The sequence below is a fragment of the Catharus ustulatus genome, chromosome 10 (assembly GCF_009819885.2).
Source record: "Catharus ustulatus isolate bCatUst1 chromosome 10, bCatUst1.pri.v2, whole genome shotgun sequence".
In the NCBI taxonomy this organism is placed as follows: Eukaryota; Metazoa; Chordata; class Aves; order Passeriformes; family Turdidae; genus Catharus; species Catharus ustulatus.
Window position 1 is genome coordinate 15,756,205 of NC_046230.1, and position 20,005 is coordinate 15,776,209.

The window sequence follows — 20,005 nt, forward strand, 5'->3', positions numbered from 1 at the left end:
CTTTTCCTCACCTCCTGTCTCATCTCCTAGCTATGCTCTCGGCCTTTCAATTTCTATTTTGCTTTCTCTTCCAAGTGGCTGAGCTTCTGTCTGCTTTGGGGCTCGTACCCCGTGCCTTCCACTCAAAGCCTTTTCTTCAGGAATACACACACGCACACACACACAGAGCTTTGGCTGCTTTGCCACTCTGGCAAGTGTCAACACAGCTGCTGTCTCCGCTGGAATGTAAACCAATATTGTCGTTAGATCTCCCTCAACCTCGGGTAACTTCCTCTGAGATTTGCACAGCGTGTGGCAATCCTCTCCACTGCCACCTTACAAAGCATCGACCCAGCTGGTTAAAAGTAATTAAATAAATAATTTTTAAAAGTTAAATCAAAGCTGCACCTGAAGTTTGCGCCCCACTCACACTCATGAAGTGCAAAGAGCTGTAGAAAGCAAAATGCATCCATTGTACACATATTTATCCTCATATAATATGCTTATACAAACACTGTGTTAAATACCTTGCTGCTGCAAGTTATGAGGCAAGGTATTAACAGCACTGAGTAAGTTAACAGAGTAAAAGAGGTATTGGTGTGGACGCTAACGCAGCATTTGCAGCTGAGAATCTTTGTTTGCATATTATTTTCCTTTAAAAAGTAACCTAAGAAGGGATTTATGACACATTTTTAGTGATTTCCTAGATACCATAAACTTTAAACCACAAGCAGCGATTTTGGCAATAAAAGACTCGTAAAAGAGTCATAATGCAGACAACACAGCTAGTATTCAGAGTGCTACAGGAATGCAATCTGTGTGCATTGCCCTCCATAAACAACTGCCTTGCCTTGCTTCTCCAATGAAAGAAAATCATGTTGGCTGATCAGGGCTCCCAAAACAAATTCACTGTCCCAAACAAAGGTCTGAAATTCACACTCATTCAGATATTTAGCCCAACGAACTCTGCTTCCCATTGTAAAATGCAAAAGTCTCACAAAAACAAGTGTATATTCCACACCTAACTTGAGGAGTGAAGAAATCGCACATATTCACTTAAAATAAAAATATATTAGCGATATCACAGCTCAAACCTAGAGTCCTTACCTCGCTATACTGGGACTGGGCATTGTTTTCCAGGTACAACATGTTAGCAGTCAAATTGATCAACGCTGCTGTTCTTTCTTCTGGCTCCAGGATTTTGACAAACACCTCCCACCCCCTAGAAGACCCTAAAAATATGTGATGCTACTGTGGAGATAACAGGACGCAGAGTGTGCCTCTCTGCATAATTGAAGTTTCCCTTATATACCTAACTATAGGCAAGGAGGAGGAGGTGGGGCTCTCCTGCCTTACCTGTCCAATCTGTCAAAGTGCCACCTGGAGTCCTCCACTCCAATGGAGAGAGGCCTCTCCCAGCTCATTAAGTAGTTAGAATTCCTTATCACCAATCTCTAAAGAGCAAAGGGAAGGGGGGGGGAAAATGGCCAAAAAAAGAGAAAAGAAAAAAAAAAAAGACAGGCAGGGAAAAGAAAGGAAACAATAACTTTCCCCTGTCACTTTTCTACAAGTTTGGGAGTTCAAAAGAGAGCTATGGAATTGCTCTAAAGGAGCTGCTCCAAGAAACTTCTCCTATCTATTTTCTACAAAGATCCAAGGATTTTTATTTTTTTTCCAGCCACAAGTTTTGCTGCTACCAAGAACCAAAACTTTCAGGAAGGGATAGAGATGAAATGCACAACACCAGTGGTGCAGTAATGCAGCCGAGTATTTGGCTGCTGTTGTGAGTAGATTTGGGACAAAACCACCAAGGAGCTTCGAGAGAATCAATCACTGCTTCCGTGCACCACAATCCAGCTACTTTCTCTGTCACCTGTGTGCTCCCACCCATAACCCCAGCCAACAGGTCCTGTCTTTGCAGAGCATCACTCCAGCTTGCATCATGATTAAAAAACCATGTAAAAAAACCCCAACTCGTCCAAAGGGACTAATGCGTTGAATTAATACATAGGAGAAGTTTTTGGGTGCCTCTCGGTAAAAAGCACCTGGACAGGATGCCCACGGCAAACTTTTCAAAAGATAGGAAGAGCGCTTGGGCGAGCCGTGCAGGAGATCCCCGCTGTGATCTCAGCACGGACAGGCGGCCAAAGCCGTGTCCTGCGGCGGTGTCCAGCCCCGGTCAGAGCAGCATCCCCGAGCCCCGGACCCGCCGGGCGGGCGGCACAACAAAGGGCAGGGGCTCCCGAAGCGCCACCGAGCCACGAGAAACACAACACCTTCCCAAAGGGCTGGGGAGGGGACACGCAGGAAACCCAACAGGAACCCAACATCCAGAGCGGAGCGCGGCCCAGCCCAGTGACAGCGCTCCGAGCTTTATCTCGGGACCCGTTCGGCAGTGCCGAAACGCAGAGCGCGGACTGCCGGGGGACCAGCGACCGGCCAGGGTCGGGACAGGGTCCTGGCAGGGCTGCCAGCCACACACGGGCTCAGCAGCTCCCGCCTCCGCCCGGAGCTGCCGCTGCTCCTGCCGCGCCTCGCCCCGGGCATCATCCAACCCAGCGCTCCGGGCACACGGCAGCGGCACATGGAAACACAGCCTGAGCTGTTCAGGGGGCTGGCGGATCCTGGGCTGCCCCTCCTGCCACACGGCAATGACACATGGAAACACAGCCTGAGTTGTTCAGGGGGCTGGCGGCTCCAGCACTGCCCCTCCTGCCACACGGCAATGACACATGGAAACACAGCCCGAGCTGTTCAGGGGGCTGGCGGATCCTGGGCTGCCCCTCCTGCCACACGGCAATGGTACATGGAAACACAGCCTGAGCTGCTCAGGGGGCTGGCGGTACCTGGGCTGCCCCTCCTGCCACACGGCAATGACACATGGAAACCACAGCCTGAGCTGCTCAGGGGGCTGGCGGTACCTGGGCTGCCCCTCCTGCCACACGGCAGCTCTGCAAGTTACTCTGCAAACTCACCAGCCTATCCCGGGCTGCAGCAGGCAGCACATTCCTAAGGCTGCCACTAATGAAACGGGGCAAAACCATCTTCAGGCAAGAAGCGAAACAAACCGAGCAGGGGATTAGAGTGTCCCCCTGCCCCTGCAGCAGCCCCTCGCCACAAGCAGCAGGAGTGTGATGTAGCTCTCACCCTGCAAGCACAGCTCACTGGAGCTGCTGGGTGCGAGCAAAAGGTTGGGAGCATTTCCAGAGCACCCTGCCGACTCCTCCTCACCGAGCACAGCGAGGGAGGCACTTCCCAGAACAGGCTGCAGAGAGGAGCACCGAGCCCTCCCGAGCCACCACCAGCAGCAGCAGTATCCCAGCTCAGCTCGGGGCCACACACACCTTCAGTGCTCCTGAGCTACTTGCAAGAGCTGCCGAGCACAACAGCCGGTTTCCCTGATCACAGCAACAACTCAGACCGCTGCCACAGCCCCTTGCCCTTCTCCCCATCTTCCCCAGCACCTCCTCAGACCAGGGGCTGTGCCCGATGCACTTCTCTGATCTCACCCGATACGGGCACCAGCCAAAAAGCCACACCAGTGCTAATCTGGAGATCCAGGTACAGTTCACAGGGAGCAGCCACAGCACCGTTAGCAGAATGGGGCACTCTGTAGCACCACTGCAAAGCTCACACAGAGCTGGGCATGAAGAATTCATGTCACCCATGGATTTTCTGTAGTCTAACAGCAAGGAAAGGTTACGCTGTGCCCAGATGACCATTTGGATCCCTAAATACTGTCACGTTTTTGATACTGGCCCATGAGTTCAAAAACTATGGAGGGGAGGGAGAGAGCAGGAGAAGGGACATACATAAATCTCCCAACCCCAGCAGATCATTGCAAAAACCTCTTTCATAGCTATGCTCTGAAACTCAGAAGATGCTTCTTTTCCAGGTCATTAATGCAGCATTGTTGTGTGCGGTATCTGCCATCTTCTGCCCCACAGGTGGCTGGAGGTGGCTGTGGGTGAAGCAACACCCAGATACAGAGAGATACGTGGAAGTTTATCCAAAGAGATCTGCATGTCAAACACGAGGAGAGGTGTATATAGCATGAATAAATTGACATGTCAGCACAAATCCCTGCCCTCTGTACACACAGCCCCAACCTGGCTCTGTTTCAGATGCATTACCCTGTGTGGTCACCTTGCAGCAGATGCTGGACAAGCAGCTTTTTGCAAATTCATCATCTACAAGGGACACAAAGGAGGACACCACCATGCCAGGAAGGGTAGCAGGAGGTCACACAGCAAGCACCAGATACTGTGCCCACCAACACTGCTGCAGCCCAGGCACAGGTGTGTCCTTCTCATCACCCCAGAGTTCCAAACTTTGCTTCACTGGTCTCAGATCCAAATGCACTCTCCTCATAAGACACTCTCCTGTCTCAAAGGTTGATGCCATGCCTTGGATATTCACATTGGCACCAGTGTCACAAGGGAAAAGTAAAGGTTTGAACATTTCTACCTTGTCATGAGGAAGAAAAGTTCCCAGACCCTCCTTTTGCAGGTACAAAGTCTTTATGTAGACAGGCCTCCAACAACCTAACGGCAGCCAGGCCGCATCTCTTTGGGATTCTGAGAGGAAAACCTGATTCCCTGAAATACCATAATGCTTAAAATGGTTGAGTCCTAAATGCAAAAGGATACCTCCACCTCCTTACACTGCACACTCACTTTCCAGCTGTGGGACAGTGAGAGTTATAATTTGTCTGAGCCTTCTGGACAGGTCTCCAAGGGAATCATCAACTGTAATGGTCTGAAATCATGGTAAGACAATCTTTGTACACAGAGATTATGATGCCTTATCATACCAATTAGCCTAATCAGAAAAAGCAAACAGATTCAGGCAAAGGCCCTGCTTTCACACATCAGTAAGAATTACTTCGTGCTGAGACCAGATGAACAAGGTTTAACTCTATTAATATAGAGAGTCCAACAAGTTCTCCCCCATCCCAAACAGAAAAAGAATAAACTAGAAAACAAAGCATTGAGAGAAAAGCCTAGCACTTATGCTCTGGATGCTTGGTTGGATTGAAATTTAAAAAGTAGCTCAGCCTCAGGAAAGGAAGTCTCCTTAAAGTAATTTACCTCCAATACTAGGAAACTAAGAATAATAATTGCTAGTTAGATTTGAAAGTTTCAGCTGCAACCTTCCCAGTTCTGACTCAGATATTCTAGAAAGCTTCTGGCAATGCTTTGTGGCTCCTGCTGGTATGCCAAAGAACAAAATAAAATGCAAGCACGACCCCTAAGTTTCCAAAATGAGCTGTCAGCCAAGTCAAACTGCTGATTCAGAGTCTTTGAATGCTCTTTCCTTGTGCTCTTAGATGGTTTATCCCAGGTCCTCTCACCAGTACCACAGGCAAGTTCTCAATAACCCTCCCTGGTCGCAAGGTAACTGTGACAATTAAAAATGTCATTACCACAGCTGCAGCTGGAGATTGTGTTGGGGATTGTGTAATTTCTTGTAGAAGGGAGGCGTGTGCATGCATACCTGCCTGTGCGTTCGGCAGTTCATGCAGAATTTCCTGCAGATCAAATAAAAATATCTGCTCAGACCTCTCTACTCATACAAAAATAGCATCTGGATTGACTGCGTCACCAGACTGTGACATTCACTTAACTCAGAAATGTTTACAAATTAGGACTGAGATAACACGAGGAGGAGGAAAAAATAGTATACAGGTTTGGGTGGATTTTTTTTCTCTGTTCCTCTGAATAACTGCTGAATGCTCAAAAAACAAGCCTCTGCCAATTGGCTTTGACAGTCTTTTCAGTGCAGACCTTGCAGGGACAGATGTGTACTCTGCAATAGCAGGAAGCCAGGTTAAACAGAAAAAAAAAAAAAAATAAAAAAAACCCTGCCTTCTTGAAAACTCACAGAGAACTAATCTTCATTGCTCAAACCACAAGGAAGAGAGGGAAAAACAACGTGGTCCCTGAAACAGACTTTCCTCTTTTTTGTTTTTAATCCAACCATTTATAGCAAGACAGAACAAATGAAAAAAAGAGATGAGGTATAAAAGGCAGCATCCTACTTGCTGCTGACTGGCTACAGCCTTGTGTGCATCCCAGCACCGCATGGAACTGCGGCTGATCCATACCAAGAGAGGGACCAGGTAGCCTCAGCTCTCAGAGCAACCCCTGTGCACCTGGGAGCACAAATTCCAACCTCCTGGCTTCCTCACCACTGACTCAGGGACAGGACTGAAACCCAGAAATTCCACTGAAATGTATGAACCTTCATGTGAAAAACGTGGTCAATATGCAAGTGTTTAACACTGAAGATCAAATCCCTTTTTCCAAGGACTTCTAACTGCATTTTTTTCAGAAGTGCAGGGTAAATAGCTGGATTTGCCAAAGGCAGGAGGAGAGCCCAGCTCCTAGATGTGCCCATGGTGCAGACTGGCTGCTCCTTCCCAAGCAACATGCCCTCCCCAAGGCAATCTCCTGTCACAACAGCCCTGCCCTCCGACCCTGGGTAAACATCTGCGCACGCTGCTTATTTGAGCTCCTACAGCCTCGTTATCTCCCCCAGAACACCCCTAGGGCTAATTAGAGAGTTAATGGCATCATGTCAAGAGATAGCGCTACGTGGTGGGGGAGCAGGGAGAGGGAAGGTGGAAAGGAATTATGAAACAAAACCAGTTCCCTTCACAACCGCTGTGCAATATTGGTTTAGGAAGGGCGCGCACAGCCCCTGGGGCCTCTGCCCTCCAGCTGCTGAGCTCCATTTAATGAGAGAGAGCAAGGCACTCCTCCAGAGAGACTCAGCTCTGCAGCCAAGGTGATGCAAGGTCCCCACACCTTCCCCACTGCCTGCACAACCAAAACCCCTGCAACCCCATCAAGGGTCATTTCCACCAAAATGCCAGCAGTGACGTGACATGACATAGGAGGCACACAAAGCATACCGCGAATTTATCAAAAAGTCTTTCTGCTTATTCCTGGCACTCCTTTTATCTAATTTTCCCACTTTTACCATACCCTAGTGATTCTTTTAGGAAGTTTGCTTTCACTACAAAAGCTTAGCGGTAAAACCATCTGGACGCAGATACCTTGGCAAGTCAGCACTTAAGCCTGCAAAACGACCAGCCAGCAGACACTTTTGCACTGATGAATGCCAACCCGTGGGTCAGCAGACACTCATGCATGTAGATGTGTCATGGTGACTCTGGGGGTTCAAGCCAGGGCAGCTCTTTGGTTGGAGTAACTACCCTCAATACTCAAACTGCATTTTTGCCTCACGAGGATCTTTGGATGCTCAGCACAGCATGACTGAGCACCCCCAACCCCCCATATTTATACAATATTTTTCAGAAGAGAGGAAGTTACACAAGAAAATTAATGAAAATTGTTCCTAATTGGTATAAACAGTCCCATCCCTCCAGCTGGAGGCAGGACAGGGTCACAGCACAAACCTGCACCCCCAAGAACAAGTGCTCTTGCCAGGGAAAGGGAGAAGGAGATAGCAACAGATTACAGAGCTTTTGTTTTCAGTCACAGAAAGGAGCAACTGTTGACAGACCAGGGCTGTTCTTGCACAAGCAGCTGAGGGGAAAGTGTTGTGCTTCCCTTATCTTATATAAACTAGAGACTGGTCTCATAAAATGCACAACTGTTTGTAAATGCACAATCACAGCAGCTCTTTCCAACCCGCCTCTGCGCTGCTGCTAACTCCCTCCCACCCAAGCCCTTTTACAATAATCCACTATTTAAAAGAAAGTTGCCAGTTTGGAATAATTCTAGAAGAGTCTTCCCAATACCTTATTAAACCTTGACCCTACAACCCATGGCCATTCACCCTTCTCCTATTAACACATCACTGTTATCCAATATTGCCCAGGAGCTTTGGAGTGCAACACGCTTCCCCAAGCAGGAAACCTGGAAGCTTGTTTATCCCTTTTTTCCTATGAAGAAATGCTGCACTTTGTAGTGCTGGTCTTCCCCAGAAGATTGATCACTTTTGTTTCAGAGTTGTTTAATTTTAATCCAGTCTGGACATTACTGTGTGGTCCACCATACCGATCCATGCTCTCAAGGAGAAATAAAAGTGCTTCATACCTTTTCCTTCTGTTTAAACGGGCTGGAGATAGAAGTCCATGCTTTTAGAGTGACAGTTATACCTGTTACTGAAAACTCCTTTGATCTTTCATTAATCTCTGCAAATTCAGCTGCTGATTAGAGAGGAGCTCAGTGAGCAAACGAGCCCAGGACACAAACCACTCCTTAAACCTGCACTTCACAGAGACAGATTTAATTTTTTGTGACTGCCTGACAATTCACTCATTAATTTCAGTGCTACCAAATCAGTGACAGTGAGGTGGAAAGCAGATGGTAAAGACATTCAGTAGAAAACATTACTTAGTCCAGAAGTCTCCTCACAAAATATTGGAGGAAAAAATAATAGTCATTAAGAGGACTGTGGGCAGAATCTGCAGAACCACAAAGAAACATATACAGTGAGACTTTGGATGCCTAGGACTCTCTTCAAAGCAAGAATCCCAATTAATGCAAGAGAGAACTTTTAAAACAAACGCTACACCCCACAGCTGGCTGCAGCACAGACACTCTGGCTGTGCTGGACAAGGAAAGGGAGCAGGACACTCCCAGGGCTGTGCTCCAGGTTTGTCTTAGGCTGGAAGGAGAAATCCCTCCCTGGCATGGTCAGCTCCGCAGCTTGAAGCAGCAGGTGAGGTGCTTTCCATCCACTGCTCACCTCATCCCACCAAGAGGGGTACCAGAAAGCTCCACAGTTTTAATTTGGCTGGATACAGACAGCTCAATTCATCACCCTCCCAGCTAACAAGAGAAAAGTATCTTATTTTCCTTCTTCAAACAATTTGGTTTACAATTCAAAAAAACAAACCAAAACAACCCAACAAATGAATAACACTAAACAACCATAACACCCAGAGGAAGGTGCATTTTGAGGAAAAAAAGAGGATCCTATCAACTAGATAGAAGTGAAGTTCCCATCAAGACAGCATAAACCTTAAACTTGCTCCAGAGGAAAAAGTGCCTACAATCTATTGTTTCAAGATCAAGATGCCTTTTAATTAAGTGTGTGTGCAGACCTTTTAAAGATGTAAAATAAGCACTAATGCATTATTGCTCCATACTTGCTCAAGGAGCACTGTAGCACCATGGAAACCTCTGGAGGCAGGCCTAGCTGCTTGAGGAAGATGTTTTCTGAAGCAATTGCTTCTTTTGTTTGGAGGCATTTGCATGTAGGCAGAGGACAGGACTCCAATTACCACACTCTTCCATGTCAGGTGCTCACAGCAATAGAGTTGGGGAGTTAAAGCCACATCTCCTGAAACACCCCCTTTCACTGGGACTCTCTCCCTGTAGGTTTGTGCTTTTCAGCTTACAATTATTTATTCCTTCCCCAGATGAATGTACAGCAAGATGCTGAATGGGAAGAAATATTTAAAGGAATTTTAAGTATGCTTCCAGCATGATTACAGAGCAGACAGATCACCCAGTAGTTTTCTTCAATACCAGTGAGAATCCTTGGATAAGACATTAAAGACAAAATACTTGGTATGAGGATACTACTCATCAACTGGTTGCACTCCTGCAAGAAGAAATGCAGCCATCCCTGCTGTGCAGCCAGAACTAGGGCCAAAGAGCACAGGAAAGTGCTAGGGAAAAATTATTTTAAAGAAACAGAAATATGTCATTAGGGTTCTGCAACACACAAGATAAGGGAAGTCTTCAGACTTTGATTAAACATACAGATACATTCTTTACATTCATTCTTATCTGAAAGAACTGACCATTTTGAGATCTTGATCTGCAGCCCTAAATGTGATGATTAGATCATTTGGAGGGACCTACACGGCAGAAGATTAAACATTCAGCAGGTTTACAAAGCCAAGCCTAAATTAAGAGAGCTTCTGAGTTCAACTGCAAACAGAAGAGGTGCTGGAGGGAAGCTTCCAATAGAATAATGCCTTTGCTCATTATGGAAATGTCTTTGCATAATCTCAACTTTCTTTGCACAGCTATGGAACGAATAAATAACCACAAAGAAGAGAAACTTGGCAAGCCTCAAACTCTCTCAAACAAAAACCAGACAGTAATAAAAGCTTTGATCACATCCCTGTGCTGAACAAAGTCCTTCCTTCCTTCTTTTCTTTGGTCAGTCCTGGAATACTCAGGCATGGAAACAGAAGGCCACACAAGCCACTTTGTTGCATCCCCTTATCAAAGTGGCCTCATCCTCCAGGTGCAAAACCATTTCCCAACAAAATGCAGGGCTGTGGCAGCTGCCAGAGCCCTTGGCAGCACACATCAGGTGTTAGTCAATCCCTGCACAGAGGCACTATTCCTGCACTGCTCACCACATCAGCTCCCCACCCTGCTGTGGGTACCCAGGGACAGCCTTCCCATCCCACAGCTCCATCACCCCAGAGCCAGTGTTCACCTGCTTCTTCAGCCCTTACCTTGCAACAAGCAGACTTCTCTTCTCCTGGCCCAGAAAAACACTTTTAAGAAGCAATTAAAATTTCAGTTCAGAGCCTGCACTTTAATATTAAAGCGTGGGATAGGATTTAAGACTTGTGCAGGACAGGAGGGGGGAGCTTTTTGTGTCTGTCCATCAGAGGCACAGCAGATCCTGACCACAGCTCCCACGTGATGGGGACCAGCAATTCAGTGCATGGCCATCAAATACGAATTACTGATTTACATGGTGCTAAGGCTGGGAGCACACACAAGAAAGCAAGAGCCACCCTGGGCCAGAACAGCTCCTCTACAGCTTGCTGGGCTCCAGCCTGGGGAATGTGTTCTGTACAAGGTGCTTTAGTGGCTCCTTCATGAGCCTAAAGCAAATTAAATATTGGAAAGGTTTCTCATTTCCATTGGGGAGCATCAAATACACTCTGAGATGTTCATTGGTAAAAGGACTGAGGCTGAGACCCTCAACACCTCTTTTTGCTACACAAGATGCATCCAGTTTATCCACCCTACAGCCTACTCTTACTTTCACCTCTGTGCATAAAGGAGAACAGCAGAGCTACAGTGCTGAAGCTCTCTGTTTCAGAACTATGAAACACGTGTTGCACTTCCAAAATTTCTGTAGTCACCAGGCTTGGGACACCCAAAGCCCATAAAGCTGTATACCCAAACCCAAACACAGCCCTACACACACCACCATCCCCAGGGCAGACACCCACCCCACAGGCTGCTCAAGCCACACACAGCAAAGCCCCATGATTTGCAGAAGATGAGTCTGCAAATTTTAAATTTAATAAATATGAAAAAAAAAAACCAAAGCAAAAAAACAAACAACAAAAAACCAAGGAATTCTCTCTGCCTTTTATGGGGAGGGATGGATTCAGGTTAAGAAAACTCTGACCAGGCACTGTCTGGGGAGCAGACATTCCACTGAACTGGTTAGGCAAGGGGCTGCGGGAGGACAGCTCGCTCAGGGGCATGACAGGTAGGTATGTACAGGGGGAGGGGGATGAGCTGCTCCATCCCTGGGGACAGCACTCCAGCTCCTGACAACAAGACCCCCGGAGCCCTGGCCACATTGCCAGGATGGTGATAGACTTACAGACTCTGTAAACCCCTCAAATAAAACTTTTACCAGGATGCTCTTGCTGAAATCCTTAGCCCAAAGCAGCTTTGTTTGGGTCCAGCATCTCTTAGCATCAGTGAGCAGTTCACAGGACTTTTGAGAGATAGTAAAAGAAAACAGTTTTGCACCTAGTAGAGCAGGCTGACAGCACTAAGAGGGCTCCAGGACAATGCAGGGGTTATTGCACTGCCACACACCCACTCCTAGAGAGAGATCTCCAGACCCCTCCTCCCTGATGCCCCAGGACATTTAACCAGTCAGACACAAATATAAAATTGCTGTAACATTACCTGATTTCTGGTGCTGCAGGACACAGGCTTTGCAATCAGTGTTCCTCCTGAATGCAGAGACCTAGACACCACCCCACCACTCCCCACAGCTGCTGGGCTACATCCTTGATCACAGCAGAGGCTGGGGACCACCTTCTTAGGTGCACTTACTGAATGGCAGGAGGCCCACAAGGACACACATCCAACTTACCTTCCCGGCCACCCACAGCTCCCTCCCACACCAGGGCCATGGCAGAAAGTGAGTGCTCTCCACACCCACAGGGACCACCAGCCCTTCACTCCAGTTATGCAAAAAAGGCAGATCTTGGCTGGGGTTTCCCAGCCTGCCTGTGGTTCATACCAAGCGAAAGGAAGAGCCACAGCTGACAGCCAGCATGGGCACCCAGGGCATTGTGAAAGAGCTGGTCATGAGGCACATGGCTGGGGAAGGTTGCTGACTGCATATTGTTATACCAAAACCTCTTCCTGTCCCCTCCAGATTTTTCTTGACCCAAGGTAGTGCAGATCACCAGTTTCTCTTACCCTTTCTTACACAGGCACAGAAGATTATATCTTCCTCAAAACAAGTGTGTGAGAACTGCAGGGTCTCAGCAAGAGGGGTTTCTGTGTCACCCAAGCTTCTTCCCCAGCTTTCTCCCCAAAGAGTTGCATTTTTGAGGCAATGAACACAACTGATGGCTGTTCAGCAGGACTTGTGCTCATTTTCCAGCCCACCTGTGGGACAGTTTCTTCAGGCACTGCAGCTCCTTCCCCACTGGTAGTTCTGCTGTGAACAAGCACTTGTACCCCCAAGACAAGCTGCATTCATCAACACAACTCAGTCTCAAGGATGGGCATCTTTTAGATTGCAAGTTTCATTTTTCAGCCATAAATTGCAAGAAGGTGCAAAGCTTATTTTAAAAGCTGATTGTAATTGCTTTAAACTTCACACAAGGACAACTGCTTTAAATAAACCACTCTTAACTGCTCTGCACCCATCCAAACCTCCCAGGATGATGCATTTCGGAGAAAAACTGGCCTTGCTCTTTTCCTAAGACTAATGTAATACTATAAAGCACTCTGCCTTGATCTCAGTGCTCATCTCCCAGGGCCCCTCTGTTTCTGCTGCATTCCTTTGTGTTTATCTGCCCTCTTCAACCCTTTGCTGCAATCAGCTGCGTGCAGCACCTCGTGTCTAGAAGTGACATGGCTGAGGTTACAGGAGAGACAGGTGCAAGGGAAGCTCGTGCCCCGAAGCCATCCAAAGGAAAAGAGAAGCTGGAGGGGAAGAGAGTTGTAAGGTATTTCAGATTAAAGCAAACACCTTGCCCCAGGCTACACATTCTCTGCCAATGAAAGCTGCAGCCGCTGCGAGCCCCAGAAACAGCAAAGCAAACACAGACTTCTCTGCAAGGGGAGTTGTCACCTGTCAGGGATGTTTGCAAATTTATAGGGAGGTGGTGGTGGTGGTAAGGGGAGTAAAAAGAGCTTTCCTCATTTTAAAAGACGGGCTGTTTGCACAGGTTTGCAATGCATATTTTGCTTTGTGAAGGCTTTTGTCCAGCATTCAACTGAGAGAAGGTGCTGTCTTCCACTGAAGACAAACTGGAACATTTATTAATGTACATACATTAATGTATTTTGAGCTGCTACCTTTACAGTAAGGGTGAGGATGGATGGAATTTCCCCGCTCCCCCTTCAGCTTGTCACGTCAGTGATAAACACTTCTTAAAAAGAAGTCACCCTGCAGCGTGGCCTCTCCAGAAATGCCTCCTGCAAGGCTGGGCTCAAACCCATCATCAGCAAGAAGTAACTAGACAGAGAAAGCTTCTTGCACCCTTCCCAGACACCAGCACTCACCTCAGCAGTGCTCAGAGAGAGCAAGGGGAAGGGACTTTCCATTCATGTTTCACTGCATCACATATGGGGGAGGGAGATCCTGAACAGGCCTTCAGTGAACCCAACAGCCACTGCAGTGCCCTGCAGACAGCTTGGGGAACAGGAGATGGGGAGCTGAGCTTGTGCTCAATGCCACAAATCCAAATTTGAGCATGGAAAGACCAAAGTTACTGCTAACAACCTTTAAACTGTTGGAGATTGTTTTTTAGAACATAGTTCAAACAGACCATTATCATCCACTTTGAAAATCAGAATCCCCTGTAAACATTGAGAATCTTCTGGACAATTGAAGAGACACCATTTCACTGGAGCTGTGCTATAATGGTGGAAAAAGCCAAGATCTAGACACTGATGGGAAGTTTGCACACCACCCCACCAAACGCTGAATCAAAAGACAACCGGATGTGATGAAGGTCACCTCTCCTTGTGTACTTGCACATACCCAACCTCAAACTGGCTTTCTAACCTTCATGGAATGGGAGGAGCACTGCAGCCTCCCCAGCAGTCACCCCAGTGCAGCACTGACAGGCCAAACCTCCTGCCAGCAGGGACTGCAGCCAGAATGACCCAGGAGCTCCTTCCTTGCAGACAATCCTCCAGGTCACAAACACTACTAGGACACAGCCTGCCAACACACCACCACTGGCCACATCAAAAATTGTGGTTGATTAGCCAGGGAACTAGATGACAACAGATTCTCAGGATGGAAACAGTACAACAAGAACCTTTACAGATAGCAACACAAATTTCAAGCTACACTTTATTTTTACCCTGAAGCATACAAAACCAAGGAAGAACATAAACAGGACATGAGCAACTCAAACTCCTGAAATACCTCCTTCTCCAGCCTGCAAAAAAAGCACCTGGCTTCTTCAGAAGAGCTATTGCTAAGAAAGAGCCAGTCTATTAGTTCCAAAGACAATGAACCAGCAACCAGCAGTGCCTCATCTGCATTCCAGTCTTGAGCCATATCCCTGAGATACCCATGGTCAAGACTCATTGCACTCCAGTCTGAAGAGACAGGAGGGGAAAAGAACCCGACCACAATCTGAAAACCAAGTTTTCATTCATATATAGTGTTATATGAAGAAAAAACAGTGAAGAACCTCTAGCCTTGGTCAGTAAAACTGCAACTGTGCCCTGAATCCAAATTACTTGAACCCTGAGGTCAAACTGTCTCTAAGCAGTGAGAGTGCAGGGACGGTTGAGTAGCCTGTGCAAGAGGCTCCTCAGCTCTCCTGCCAATTTAGCTGCCTCATCCCTCTGTCCTGCCATGGCTGCTGCAGGAAAGAAGAGCAGGTGAGGAGCCAGCCAAGGTGGGAAGATGGCCCTGGGGCAATGCAGCTGCAATAGCTCCTGCAAAAACCCCCCTTCTGCCCCCAAAGGTTAAGGAAGTTCCTCATTACTCACCCACATTGGGTCATTGAGCTCAGTGTCCTGCACCCGGACACAGTCCATGCTGATCTCAATTTTGTTTGTGGAGCCATCCTCAGATGGGCCATCAATGAAGTTCAAATCAATTGGCTGAACCGAGCATATTGGCCTGGAAAGAACAAAGTAATGAAGTTAAAACTGGCCAAGTTCTATTTCCACCCCCCCCCAACCCTTTCTTCCCTTCCCCTGTGCCCAGGACTTTGGCATTACCACAAGCCAGTCTCATGACAAAGTAAGGAATTCTGAGGAACAACTACCCCCTCAGCACTGAGCTACAGCAGCCCCTGAGCAGGATGGGGCCCAGAGGGACATTTCACTTGCTCTGAGGCAAGAGCAGAGTCAAACCACTGAAAGACAAAACTCATGGAAGATTTATAGCAGTGATTGTTTCAGCATCAGTCACAGCAAGTCAGGAATGGGAACAGAGTCAGTTTTCCTTCATTCAATGGATCTGACAGGGTGAACTCTGCACCATCTTCACCTCCTCTCCCCTGGCATCAGCAAGGGAAAACACAGCCTGGACACAGAGTGAGTCCATGTCCCGAGGGGAGCCTTGGGAAGCAGCCAGCTCAGCCACCAGGGGCCTGGCAGAGTCAGTGTCACTGCTGACCACTGCACTTGGTCCCACAGCTGGAGAGCTCCAGAGCTGTCAGTCACCACAGACTGACACACCCAGTCATCACTCCCAGATCTAATCAACTAATGCAGAAAATTCCAAACTCCCCAGCACCAATCTCCTGAGCAGCCTAGTTATGGAGGCATCCTGTCCTGAAACACCTTCCATATGTTCCCTGCAAGGGCTACTTACTGTTCCAGGAAGTCCCAGATATGCTGGATTACTTCTGGGCTGAGGAACTCCCTGGGCTGAGAGCTCTGGGACATGGCTGAGCGGTAGTAACTCTCCTTCCAGGAGAAGGGGCTCGGAGTTTCTACAAACCTTAAAAAACAAAAGCAAAAAAAAAAAAAACCAAACAAAAAAAACAACAAACCAAAAGAAAAAGAAAAGCATACATAAAGACATGTTGAATGCATGAGTCCAGCTCGATGAAAACCCATAAATAGAAGCTATTGTGTGAAAAAGGAGACACACTGAATGCCTGAGACATTCACAGCTGTACAACACACATTCCACACTGCTGCAGATGCTGCATTTAGATGGGAGAGAATTTGGCCATCCTTCACAGTAAGTCAAACACCCCTCAGAGTCCACTGGGCTGCTGTGTCCTAAAAATCCCAGAGCAGAGAAAAAAATCCCAAACAAACCACTTTCCATTTTCCCCCAAATTATCAATGCAGCAGACAGTCTTTGCAGAGGGTGAAGCAGTTAAGCAATGTGGGATTCCACTGTCCCAGGCTGTTTGCCTGTCTGAATGGCATACCCTTGAATGATTTAGGTGACTTCTACACCCAGCCACTGCAGCAGAGGTCTTGAACCAAGTATTGGTTTGTGCTTTTGTTTGTTTTGGGTTTTTTGATTTTGTTTTAACTTTGTGTAATTATAAAAAACAATATTTTTGTTTTCTATTCTATGGAAGTAAGTTCAATCACATCAGATTTTATCTGCTTGTCTAGTGCCTTCTCACTTCTGCCAATTTCTGAGCCAGACCAACTGATTTCCACCAGATCTGCTAATTACCTTGGTCATTTTTATCCCCTTAAGCTCCCACAAGCCTCACAGAAATAGGTGGGCCCCAGAGGAGCAGTGACAGAGCTGGAGCACCCGTGCCTCCACAGCTGCACATTCTCATCCCACTGGCAAATTTCTAAATTCAAACACAGCAGCTTTTACACTCATGTCAAAATACTTGACGGCTGCAGGGATATAAAGGGGTGGGAGGGATTTCTCCAGTATATTTGCAGTTGACAAAAACTCTCAGTTCAACCTCAGAGGATGAGACAGGTGACCACCTTCCCTGCTACAGAGTTAGGGCTGTCCTGCCAAATTTCCATTCTCCAATTCCTCCTTTCCAGAGAGTTATTTCAGCACAATGCAAGTGAATGAGCACATTCTGTGCCAGGGGAATGGCTGTGGCAGGAGCCAAGGTTATAACTGGATTCCAAAGAGAACTGAACTAGTATTTGGTTTGGCACATGCTGGTCCTGATTAACACAATGGTCTAAATAAATTGTGTGCAAGACCCCAATTATTAAGCTGTCAAAATTAAGAAGGTGTTTCAGAGGGAGGATCACACTATAGTGTTTTCACTTCACCTTTCCTGAAGTATTTACTTCTGGTTGCTATAAGAGAGGTATCTAGCTCTCTTTACTGAATTTTTATAGCCTCTTGCATTTTGAGGATGACTCTAGTCTGCAAAAATCTGGGCTTTCCTCACCTCAGCTGTCCACAGAACTGCATGCTCTTAGAAAAGAGTAGACTTACTCTAAGCTAAAGGAAATCAAAGTGGCTTAAAAGCCCCTTGGAGCCAGTGCTAGGCACGCCTCAAAATAGGTAAAAGCATCATTTCAAGTCCTCATCCTTTTTTGTGATTAGGAAAAAGATTTCCAGCATAATTTAAAAGTTCATGAACAGCCAGAAACAAAAATGAAATGCATGGGTAATGACTCTGCCTCACAGATGAAAGTGCATGCCCACACCACATGTGAAAAAATAATCACAAATCTTCTGAGAGCAGCAGTTATCCCACAAAGTACCCAAAACTACTCCTTTCAGGCTTTCAAGTCAGCTAGGACACTCAAGAAATTGAAACCCAGAAGAACCAATCTGGCCTGAAGCCTGTTGTATAAATTGCAGGTCAGTGCCACCATGAGCCTTGGAGGAGCGCAGTGGGAAGCCCAGCAACCTCCTCTGCTGCTAAACCCAGACAGACCACAGGCATTGCTCAACACCCTGCACCCAGTCCTGGCCACCACAAACGGGCAGAGAAACCCCACAACAGGTTCTCTCAAGCCATAAAGTGCTCACTTTTAACAATTATTTGCCACTTATCACAACTGCTCTTGACTTGTACACTAAAAAATGCTTGCCATTCCTATACAGACAGGAACTAACTTCAATGAAAAAAGAGTTATAACAAACCAGACCTTTCCTTCAAAAAGTCTCAGTGCAACAGAGTTCCTGCATGCCACAGCATGCCCCAGCTTTGGTTCACTGCTGGACAGAGTCCTCAAAAACACAAAGTGTCTGAGTTCACCCTGCTTTCTCTGGTCCTGATGGTCCTGTTCAGCTGCAATTTCACAAACCTGCCCCAACCAAGCAGTGCAGGAGATACCAGCTGCATGGACTGATAAAGCCAGGTTTGTACTCTACACCTTTGCAGCCAGCAGAGCTGTTGGAAGCATTGCACCAGTCAAGGACACAGCTGGTACATCCCTCTACTAAACAACTCTAAATTTCTCCAGAGACTGACATTTTCCAGCTGCATCATCCTTACCCCTGTAGCCAGACCAGCTCCTAGCTCACTGTTTCTAGGAAAAGCATTACCAAATTTTACCTGATGGCCAAAAAGGCACATTTCCTCTACACTAAGCACAAGGAGTCTCCTAGTTAATATTTTCACAGAGACTCCTTCAACACTCTCTGCAGCACCTTTGCTACCTGTCCAGATCTAGTTCCAAAGGAGGCAGCAAGATTGGGCAGTCAGCCCTGGCAAGGCAGCTGTGACAAGTCACAGCATTAGAGAGGTGGCCCCAGCATTACAGTGAACACTGCTTTTTACTCAGTTTGGTACACCATGTTCTCAGGTGGGAAAGAGCTGTCAAAAGGCAAGAAAACCAACTTAGCTCAGCACAACACTGCATGCAAGATAAACTGTCTCCTTTCCTGTGGTCTCAATAGAATCTAAATTAGTGCTATTTTCCTTAACTAACAGCCTTAAATTGCTTCTATAAACCAAATGCTTTTTTTATTAACAGACATTTAAGCAACATTCCTTTTACCTACATCTGCTCATCCCAAAGGCCAGGGCAGGAAATGGCACCACTGAGCACAGCCTCTCATACCAAAATACTGACTCCAGCAGAACAAGGCATGGCAGGGAGCCTTGTGCTTAGAGCTTACAAGGTAAGTCCCTGCAGCAACTGCTGAACTATCTGACAGGATGCTTTTCACAAACAGAGAGCACTAACTGCACCAGGAACTACAGGGGGATTTACAGCCCCCATCAAACTGCAAGTTAAATAGGACATTGCATCCACCAGCCCCTCCTTTAAAAACCACCAGGGGATTATTAATAGCAAGTTAAGTCTTCTCACAGAAGCAGCACCTCACCAAGAGCAGCGTTCCTTCACACGGTGCTGGGACACTGCTCCTGAGCCAGGGAACCCCAGGACAGGTTTCAGGCAGCCCTGCCCTCCCACTGAGGTGCTATTTATCTGAAACAAAGGCAGCCCAGAGTGCAGGTGGAAGCACTTCTCCAGTTCACCTGGTGGGCTGGACCCCAGGCACACTGATTGCTGTGGTTCTCCCGAGCAGAGCTGCTACAGCCCCGTGAGTGGGGACGTGTCCCAGCTGATCCCCTTTGCCATCCCACCCATCGCTGACATCTCTGCAAAGCACAGCAGTGACAGCACCAGGCATCCCCTGTAGCTGTGCCCACACTCCATTCCAGAGTCTTCTGGAAGGCTGGGAATATTAAACTTTACAAAAAAACCCAAAAAACAACAAAACAAAAACAAACACCAAAAGCAACAAAAAACCAACCAAACCAAAGAGTAATGTGCCCTTCCAAAAACCAACGAGCAAAGCACAGCATTTCCTAAGCTGTGGGCACACTGCTGTTGCCTTTCCCTGGAGCTGAGGGTCACATCCCAGGAGAAAACGAAGCCCTGACTGCTTGGCCCAGCATGACACAAAAGTGGTGGCAAAGTGCAGA

At 47.2% G+C, this 20,005-nt stretch overlaps 1 protein-coding gene across 3 annotated transcripts in view; it reads right to left on the reverse strand.

Moving 5' to 3' along the window:
* Window positions 1-20,005, reverse strand: part of TP63 (tumor protein p63) — a 98,044-nt gene that overhangs the window by 63,232 nt on the left and 14,807 nt on the right. Inside the window, exons 2-3 of one of the 3 annotated variants that reach the window (XM_033068713.1) lie at window positions 15,982-16,110; window positions 15,150-15,282 (exon numbers count right to left, since the gene is read on the reverse strand). In XM_033068713.1, coding sequence (XP_032924604.1) covers window positions 15,150-15,282; window positions 15,982-16,110 — 262 coding nt within the window. Of the gene's footprint in view, window positions 1-1,086; window positions 1,263-15,149; window positions 15,283-15,981; window positions 16,111-20,005 lie in introns of those variants that run through there. The other 2 variants (XM_033068714.1, XM_033068712.1) reach the window with 2 other exon arrangements.